Raw genomic sequence first — 9,293 nt, 5'->3', positions numbered from 1 at the left:
TGTTGGCCTGAATCCTTTTCCCACAATCCTCTTGTGCTTCCTGGAGCTCCTCCGACACCTTCAGTGTCACATGACCTCTGCTCAGACTGTTAATCCAGCTTACAGCCTCGGGAGTGTTTGTCTGACCTGAGGAGGATTAACGGCGTCCAGTCGAACCGGAGAGAGCTCGTAGATGTTGTTCCTGACCGGCTCCTCCTCCGGTGGTGGTGGCAGGAGTAAGGGTTCCCGGCGGCGACCTCTGACCCCGGCCGAGGCTTCTTCCACATCCCGCTCTCTGAACATGGGCGCTCTGTGCTGGGTGCTGCCGCTGGAGGAGGACGAGGAGATGCTGGAGGAGGAGGGGGAGGAGGAGGAGGAGGACGAGGAGGTGTTTGCCGGCCTGGTGGAGCGGCTGCTGGACGAGGCGACCTGCTGCCTGAGCTGCCGGCGGCCCGACGTCCTGCTGGTAAACAGCCGCAGGTCGTCTGTTCTGTGTCACCTGATCGTTTAGTTTCAGCTGGATCATGTTCCCATGTTCAGGTTTGACTTGTCTGTCCCACATCCGTCCCTCCTGATGTAGCAAGACTTCCAGTGTTCGTCGTCCTCTCCCGGTGTCCTCCTCACACCTTTGTCCCCTTTTTGTCCCGATGACCTGATTCTGGCTGTGCAGCTACTGTCTGCTGTGCTGTGTGTCCTCGTCCTCCTCACTGAGGGGAGGATGGACAGACTCTTGTGTCTCTGGAGGGCTGAGCTGCTGTGTTTGATTTGTACGTGTCCTTGTTGCTTTGAGACAACAGTTGTGTCCTCACAACTGTCCTCAGAGACGAGACTCTCTGTGGGTCGTGGACGGTGGTCGTGCTGTGACTGTGCAGCGTCCTGTAGCGTCCGGCAGCACAGACCATGAAGATGAACGAGGGTCTGAAGCTCGTCCTCCTTCAGGGTCGGACTGAGGCTCATCGTTCCAGGAAGAACAAAATCATCTGTGGTTTTCCTCTGTCCCCCTTCAGAACGTGGACCGGGTCTACTCTCTGTACCAGACCTTCCCAGAAGGCGGAGCGGCCGAGGCTGATGTCCCCAGGAACCCGTACAGCAGAGAGCAGCCCGCGAGCCCGGCCCACCTGAGTGTGTGTCAGCGCCTGAGAAGAGTCATCGAGGAGCTGGTGGACACGGAGAAGTCCTACGTCAAGGTCAGTACTGCTGTCAGACTACTGCAGTACTACTACTACTGCAGTAATAATACTGCACCTTCACAGTACTGCTGATGCTGCCTCTAATAAAACTAGTAGATAACTTGAACTACTTGTTCTCGTCACTGCTGCCTTCACACACGTTAATAACATGTGAAACAAACCGTCTCATGTAAACTCTTTTAAAAACATAAAGTTCTTTAGAACCACATGGTGCTTTTAGTTTGAGCCCTGATAAAGACCGGCTGGTCCAAACGCTCTTTAACGATCCGATCTAACAAACAACAACGTGTTTGTTTTGCTCCTCGTGATTCTGGTCGTCAGCGTGTTAACGAGCGTCTCTGTTCTGTCCGTCAGGACCTGGTGTGTCTGTTCGACGTCTACCTGACGCCCCTGCAGAAGGAGACGTTCCTCAGTAAAGACGAGGTGAGAACACGTTTAAACCGCTGAGTCGGCGGCTTGTTGTCGCTGTCTCTGACCCGGCGTCTCTCCCTCAGATGGAGGCGCTGTTCGGCAGTCTGCCTGAGATGTTGGACTTCCAGAGAGTTTTTCTTCAGACGCTGGAGGAGAGAATCACTTCCTGTCCCGACTTCAGCAGCCTGGAGACACCTGGACAGTTCAAGGTAGATTCATCACGCGATCCGTTTCACAGAACCGGTCTGGTTCCGCTTCAGATTATTTACAGATGTTCTCTGTCTTTGCTCCAAGACGCTCCTCTTCTCTCTGGGAGGATCTTTTCTCTACTACGCCGACCACTTCAAGCACTACAGCGGCTTCTGTGCCAACCACATCAAAGTCCAGAAAGTCCTGGAGAGAGGTGACGACCGACCCGCCTGCACCGGACCAGAACGTCCAGTTCAATTCTCTATCTGTTCAAGGCTACGATTAACTAGATCAATCATTAATCAATAAATGATGATGTCATTCTTACAGCCAAGACAGACACCGCCTTCAAACACTTCCTGGAAGCGAGGAATCCGACCAATCAGCACTCGTCCTCTCTGGAGTCGTACCTGATCAAACCTGTTCAGAGAGTCCTGAAGTATCCACTGCTGCTCCGAGAGCTGGTGTCTCTGACCGACCCCGAGAGCCCCGAGCACACACACCTGACAGGTACACACACACCTGACAGGTACACACACACCTGACAGGTACAACACACACACCTGACAGGTACACACACACCTGACAGGTACACATACACACCTGACAGGTGTACACACACACCTGACAGGTACACACACACCTGACAGGTACACACACACCTCACAGGTACACATACACACCTGACAGGTACACACACACACCTGACAGGTACACACACACCTGACAGGTACACACACACCTCACAGGTACACATACACACCTGACAGGTACAACACGCACCTGACAGGTACAACACGCACCTGACAGGTACACATACACACCTCACAGGTACACACACACACCTCACAGGTACACTAACACACCTGACAGGTACAACACACACACCTCACAGGTACACTAACACACCTCACAGGTACACACACACACCTCACAGGTACAACACGCACCTGACAGGTACACACACACACCTGACAGGTACACTAATACACCTGACAGGTACCACACACACCTCACAGGTACACACACACACCTCACAGGTACACTAACACACCTGACAGGTACAACACACACACCTCACAGGTACACATACACACCTCACAGGTACACACACACACCTCACAGGTACACACACACACCTGACAGGTACACACACACACCTGACAGGTACAACACACACCTCACAGGTACACACACACACCTGACAGGTACACTAACACACCTGACAGGTACAACACACACACCTCACAGGTACACATACACACCTCACAGGTACACACACACACCTAACAGGTACCACACACACCTCACAGGTACAACACACACCTGACAGGTACACACACACCTCACAGGTACACACACACACCTGACAGGTACACACACACACCTGACAGGTACACACACACACCTAACAGGTACCACACACACCTCACAGGTTCAACACACACCTGACAGGTACACACACACCTGACAGGTACACACACACACCTCACAGGTACACACACACCTGACAGGTACAACACACACACACACACACACACACCTGTAACTCATCTGTAACTCACCTGTAACTCACCTGTGGTCCACACAGAGGCGCTGAGAGCGATGGAGAAGGTGGCGAGTCACATCAATGAGATGCAGAAGATCTACGAGGACTACGGCTCGGTGTTCGACCAGCTGGCTGCAGAGCAGAGCGGACCTCACAAACAGGTAGCAACACCTGAGACTCACTGACTGAGCGTCTCACATCAGCTCAGTGACTCAGCACTCAGCTGATTGGTTTATTGAAGTCGTTCTCCCCCTCTCGTCTCCAGGTGACAGAGATCTCGATGGGGGAGTTTCTGGTCCACTCGTCGGTGGTCTGGTTGAACCCGCTGCCCTCTCTGGGCCGGCTGAGGAAAGAACCGGAGCTCACTCTGTTCGGTGGGTTCAGACTCTGGTGGTCACAGCTGGCAGCAGCAGCGTGAGAACGTTGTGAGTAACGTTGTGTTTCTTCCTTCAGTGTTCAAACGAGCCGTCATCCTGGTTTACCGCGAGAGCATCAAGCTGAAGAAGAGGATGGTGAGTTCAGCTGGAGCTCCTGGACCACGTCAGACTGTGAAACATGAAGCCCGTCAGATTAATAATCTGTAATCTGTGCTCTCTGTCCCACAGACCGGCTCCCGCTCGGCTGATCTGGACCCCTTCAGGTTCCGCTGGTTAATCCCAGTTTCAGCAGTTCAGGTCCGACCGGCCAAAATCACAGGTGAGTGACCGACCAGAAGCTGTCCAGCAGGGGGCGCTGTGACCTGACAGATCTATAGATCAGATTAATGATCAATAACAAACACGTTGTTATGTTTAGAGGTGAAGATGAACTTCACACCTTCACAGCTGAACACATGAAGAAATCAACATTATAAAATCATAAACGAGTAACGATGTGTTTGTGTTCAGGCTCAGAGAACCCGTGTGTGTGGGAGCTGGTCCACAGCCGGTCGGAGGTCGAGGGACGACCGGAGACCGTGTTCCAGCTGTGCAGCAGGTAAAAACATCCAGACGAGCTGAAGACGCCAGAGAGCTCGTCACTGATCTGTTCAACGTATTCATGATCCGAAAACACAGAATTATTATTGAATTTAAATATGACTGACTCCTTTAATCAAAGAAATGTTGACAAATTTTCAAAAATATCAAAAGATTTTCTCAAGAAAAGTTTTTGAAGCTGAAGTTTTATCGGTTTATCAGTTTCAGATCTTCAGACTCAGTTTCAGGTTCAATAAGTCGACTCGGATTATTCAGATGACAGAAAATGAATCAGCGGCTGTTTGATAATCCGTTTATTGTTTTGAGTCTGTTTTTTAAGCTACAGCTTCAACTTCTGAGTTTGCGTCTTCTCAGATTTATATTTTATTTTAAACGTTTGGGGCAAATCAGGTCATTTGACGTCTTCAGACGCTGTGACCGACGTTCCTCTGATGTTTTCTAACCACCAGGTTCGTCAGTAGTGACGGTATCGCTGGCAGCCGTTCACCTCTGACCCGTTTGTGTTTCAGTGGTTTGGAGACGAAGGCCAGCGTCCTGCGAGCTCTGCGCTCCCTCCTCAGAGAGCGAGCGCCCGGCGGCTCCCTGAGGAGGACGAGGCTGTCGACGGCGGACAGGAGCAGCTCCTGGAGGAGGAGGCAGCAGCGATGTCGCTCCGACGCCCAGAGGACGGCTCACCGTCAGCCGGAGGACGGCCGCAGACCCGCCGGCGGCTCCGTCCTGGGAGACACCTGCTCGGAGCCTCTGCTGCCGAGCCACGCCGCCGCCGACTCTGCGGGGAAGCGGAGCAGACTGTGCTCCCTCACCAGCGAGCTGGAGGCCCAGCTGCAGAGACTGAACTTCACCGAGGACGAGGCCGAGCGAGGAGCGGCGCCGAGCGAGGAGAAGAGACGGAGCTCCAGTCTGAGACGAAGTCCTGCAGGAGAGGCGCTGGAGCTGCTGGAGAGAGACTTCAGCGTGCAGAGCATGACCTCCATGATCAACGAGGACTGCTTCTACGACTCCATGCTGGGCATTCAGCCGGCTGCTGTCTCCACGCTGCACAGCTGATGCTAACAGGCTAACATGCTAACAGGGAGAAGACTGCAGGCGGCAGGAGAAGCTGGACCACAGAGACGGAAACTGAAGGTCTCACTTCTCAGACACACTGAAGGACGAACTGTCTCTACAGCAGGACGACCTCAGGCAGCCGTCTGATTGGCTGAGAGTTCAATAAAGACGTTTCAGACACGAGGACGACGGTCAGCTGATCGATCAAACAACGTCATGAACGTGGAGACGTGGAGTCAATACTCACGTACAAGTTCAGAGTTTCAGAGCCGCTGTGAGGAAATAAAAACGTTGAGTCGTCCACAGTTTAATCTTAAACGACTTTTATACCCAGAAAATCTGAGTTTTTATCAAAAAATGACTTTCTTTCACACTTGACTCAAAGATTCTGACTTGAAACTTGAAAGTTTTTCTGACTTGAAGCTGTTTTTGTAAAATCTTTTTACTTTTTTCACAAAATTGTGACTTCATTCTTAAAATGGCACCTTTAAGTGAGGGGTCGGGGTCGTGACTTTATTTCCAGCTGGTCCTTTTTGTAAGAATATGACAATTCTCCTAAAACTCGTGACTTCATTCGTTCAGTCTTTTCTGTAAAATGTCAGAATAGTTTTGTTTCCTCACTTTGACTCTGAACTCCAGATTCTTCCTGTTTCTCTCATCAGCTCTTAGAAACAAACCACAAACCTCCGAAACTCTTTTAGGAACAACGGGATCATTTTTTAACTTTTTCATCTGGTTAAAATGTCGTTTTCTCTTCGTGTTTTTTAAATCACAGCTGATTCAAACATTTTTCACGAGGACTGAAGTCTGTGAGACTCAAACACTACGAGTGACCTCACAAACATCTGGAGCTCAGTTCTTGAGTTCATGCAGCTGAGTCTCTGAAAACGTTTTACATTTTCATTTAGTTTCTGTCTGATGAGCGCTCGCTGATCTGTTGGACTCACCTGTTCACCTGTTCACCTGTCGGTGTTGTACATATTTTACGTGTACAGTTTGTGTGTGTTGTGTAGTTTCTGTGTAACAGATGTGTTCTTGACAAAAGCAGTTTGGAGTGAAGCTGCTGGATCGGATCGAAGCCTTCGTGTAACTGCCAGGATGAATAATTGTATTTACATGTTTTGTCACGGCGGCAGCGTCTCGTTTGAAATGAACCTCTCACCGTATTTTTACTGTTAAAGTATTTGGTAATTTATTTTCTTAAATATTTGTGTACATCTTTTTAACGACGGTCCAATAAAAAGACAAAGTATTTAATTGTTTTTAACTTTCACTTCCTGGTTTTCTTCCGTTGTCTCTCACAGTCAACAGACTGCAGTACTCCAAAGTACCACTAGGGGTGCTATCACCCCCATTTAAACCACCATCACAGAGTTTTGGATACAAACAAACACATTTAACACAAATGAAGATGTGTGTTGGTTTCTGTGCCGCTTTACACCCGGAGGGGCTGAGGCTAGCTGGTTAGCATGCTAGCTTCTTTGCAACATGATAAATATACGTCATAACGTCAGAACTGTTATTTCTTCAGTCTGTTGATGATTTTTAGTAATTTTTTAAATGTTTTTAACTAAATTATTTCATATTGCCTCTTTAAAACATGTGTTCTTCTTCTGTGAGATTTTACAGCAGGTGACAGTTGCACTGAGCGCAGACACGAACAAAAGACGTCAATTAAACAAACATACAGATGTCCAAGAAAGGGTCCAGTCAGACGTTCAGGTGTTAAACCCGTTCTGAGCGTCCGTCAGACGTACAAACGTGGGTCCGGACATTAAAAAGACCTGATCTGACCTGAACGTCTCCCTGAAGTCACATGTAAAGCTGTGTTTGTGTGTGTGTCCACGGATTTATTGTGTGTGTGTGCGTGTGTGTGTGTGTCTGTGTGTGTGTGTGTGTGTGTGTGTGTGTGTGTGTGTGTGTGTGTGTGTGTGTGTGTGTGTGTGTGGTGAGTCACTTCAGCTCTTGTTGCCACAGTAACTGCAGTATGGAGGAGCACATTTAGCAGCTGGATGATCAGCTCGTTCTTCATGATGTCTCCTGTCGAGTTCAAACTCAAAGCCGACACGGAGCAGCATCTCACCAGTGACCGCTAACTACCTCCAACTGACGCTGCTATTAGCTGGTTAGCACAGTTAGCCATGCAGCTAGTGGTCTGGACTGGGAGATCAGGAGACAAGATGTGTGTTGGTGTTTTAGAGGAGCTTTAGACCGGGACGGGCCGGGGCTAGCTGGTTAGCATGCTAACTTCTTTGCAGCACAGTTTTGGCATCATGACGTCTGTTTATTAACTCATGATCATCTCCGCCAAAGAACGACAGTAACGATCATGTCGGGGATCAATAACGTGTTTTTTATTCCTGGAAATGTTTCCGTTGTCGTCTGCAGCAGATCTATGAATATAAACGTTTCGATGTGATGACGAGCAGAGACACTTCAGCTCCCAGCAGGAGGCCACATGTTGTTGTTGGAGGACCCGGTTTGAGCCCACAGGCCGCTGTTTGCCCCCCGCTGCCTCATTCAGCCAGTGTGTTGTGTTGAACAGCAGGAATGTGCTGAACACACACACACACACACACACACACACACACACAGGTTGACAGCTGGTTGGTGTCCCTGTCAGGTGTGTGTGTGTGTGTGTGTGTGTGTGTGTGTGTGTGTGTGTGTGTGTGTCTCCTCACAGTGACTGTAGGATGACGAACATGTCACGTCTCCGTCAGCTGGTGAGTTTTTACTTTTTTACTTTTTTAAAAATGATGTATTTTAAATTTAAAGGGCTGATTCATGTTTTTAAAGGTAGTAACGTGTGTGTGTGTGTGTGTGTGTGTGTGTGTGTGTGAAGTGAAGCCTAATTAACAAGGTTAAACGTGTAATTGTGAAAAAAATCCGACAGGCAGTTTTGTGATTGGCTGTTGATTAAATGGACAGCCAATCACATGACTGACGAGTCTGACGAGACATTTAAATCACTCTGAGTGAAATAAAAACGTGTTTATTTATCATTAATTACATTTTATCCTACATGGTCGATTTTATCTATAAAGTCACGTCTTCTACAGAGTCCAGGAGGAGACATTTGTAAAAATAAAACACTTTGTGCCGTCAAATTAAATCATTTATACTCTGATTTACTTAGTTAAAGGTCATATTGAAGTTTTAATGAAGACAAATCATTTTTAATAACACATCTGTAGATCTTGTGTGAAGGTGCAGGATCATTATTCTGGTTGTGAATTAATAATTTAAAAATGTTTGTCAGGTCCAAAATAATTGTTTTGTATCTGAGTCAGAATTCTGACAGTCAGCCAATAGAATCACTCCGTTGGTGTCATGTGATCTCTGTGTTTCATCATCAACAGTGTTTGTAGCGGCCATATTGTGCCCAGCAACTGCACTGCCCTAATGTAAGCAAGCTAGTGTTAGCAATGTTCATGATAGCTAGCATTAGCTATCATGAACATTAGCATCATCGATAGCATTGTTAATGTAAGCTAGTGATAGCAACATTAACGTTAGCTAGCGTTAGCTGACGTTGTACATTTTCTAACACAAGGTCCCGTGAGGTCGACTGGACGAGGAGTGTCGTCAGCTCTACACAACAATTTAATTTCTTAACAGAAGATGTAAATGTTTGTTTCAGAAGACAAAAAAAGATAATTATGAAAAAAATGTGTGTGTGTGTGTGTGTGTGTGTGTGTGTGTGTGTGTCATGTGTCGTGTGTGTGTGTGTGTGTGTGTTGTGTGTGTGTGTGTGTGTGTGAGTGTTCAGCTGAGATAAAGCAGTTCATTTATATTCCTGTCTGTTGCTGATTGATGGCTGATGGAGCCTCAGGGGGTTGGATGTGTGTGTGTGTGTGTGTGTGTGTGTGTGTGCGTGTGTGTGTGTGTGTGTGTGCGTGCCAGATGGTTGGACTCGGCTCCAGACTATTATCACTGTGACTGTTTGGGGTC

At 48.3% G+C, this 9,293-nt stretch overlaps 1 protein-coding gene across 3 annotated transcripts in view; it reads left to right on the top strand.

The window, feature by feature from the left end:
• Nucleotides 1–6,604, top strand: part of tiam2b (TIAM Rac1 associated GEF 2b) — a gene marked incomplete at its 5' end in the record, with an annotated part of 43,196 nt that extends 36,592 nt beyond the window's left edge. For all 3 annotated transcript variants that reach the window (XM_084376751.1, XM_084376752.1, XM_084376750.1), the window contains 11 exons: nucleotides 987–1,166; nucleotides 1,524–1,592; nucleotides 1,664–1,789; nucleotides 1,875–1,983; nucleotides 2,100–2,279; nucleotides 3,361–3,479; nucleotides 3,584–3,692; nucleotides 3,772–3,830; nucleotides 3,924–4,014; nucleotides 4,206–4,293; nucleotides 4,805–6,604. In XM_084376751.1, coding sequence (XP_084232877.1) covers nucleotides 987–1,166; nucleotides 1,524–1,592; nucleotides 1,664–1,789; nucleotides 1,875–1,983; nucleotides 2,100–2,279; nucleotides 3,361–3,479; nucleotides 3,584–3,692; nucleotides 3,772–3,830; nucleotides 3,924–4,014; nucleotides 4,206–4,293; nucleotides 4,805–5,342 — 1,668 coding nt within the window. In that variant the 3' untranslated portion in view covers nucleotides 5,343–6,604. The remainder of the gene's footprint in view (nucleotides 1–986; nucleotides 1,167–1,523; nucleotides 1,593–1,663; nucleotides 1,790–1,874; nucleotides 1,984–2,099; nucleotides 2,280–3,360; nucleotides 3,480–3,583; nucleotides 3,693–3,771; nucleotides 3,831–3,923; nucleotides 4,015–4,205; nucleotides 4,294–4,804) is intronic.
• Between the last annotated feature and the right edge of the window lie 2,689 nt (nucleotides 6,605–9,293).

This window comes from Pagrus pagrus, assembly GCF_965226575.1.
Source record: "Pagrus pagrus genome assembly, chromosome: 16".
NCBI classification, from domain to species: Eukaryota; Metazoa; Chordata; class Actinopteri; order Spariformes; family Sparidae; genus Pagrus; species Pagrus pagrus.
This window is presented reverse-complemented; position numbering and strand designations above follow the sequence as displayed.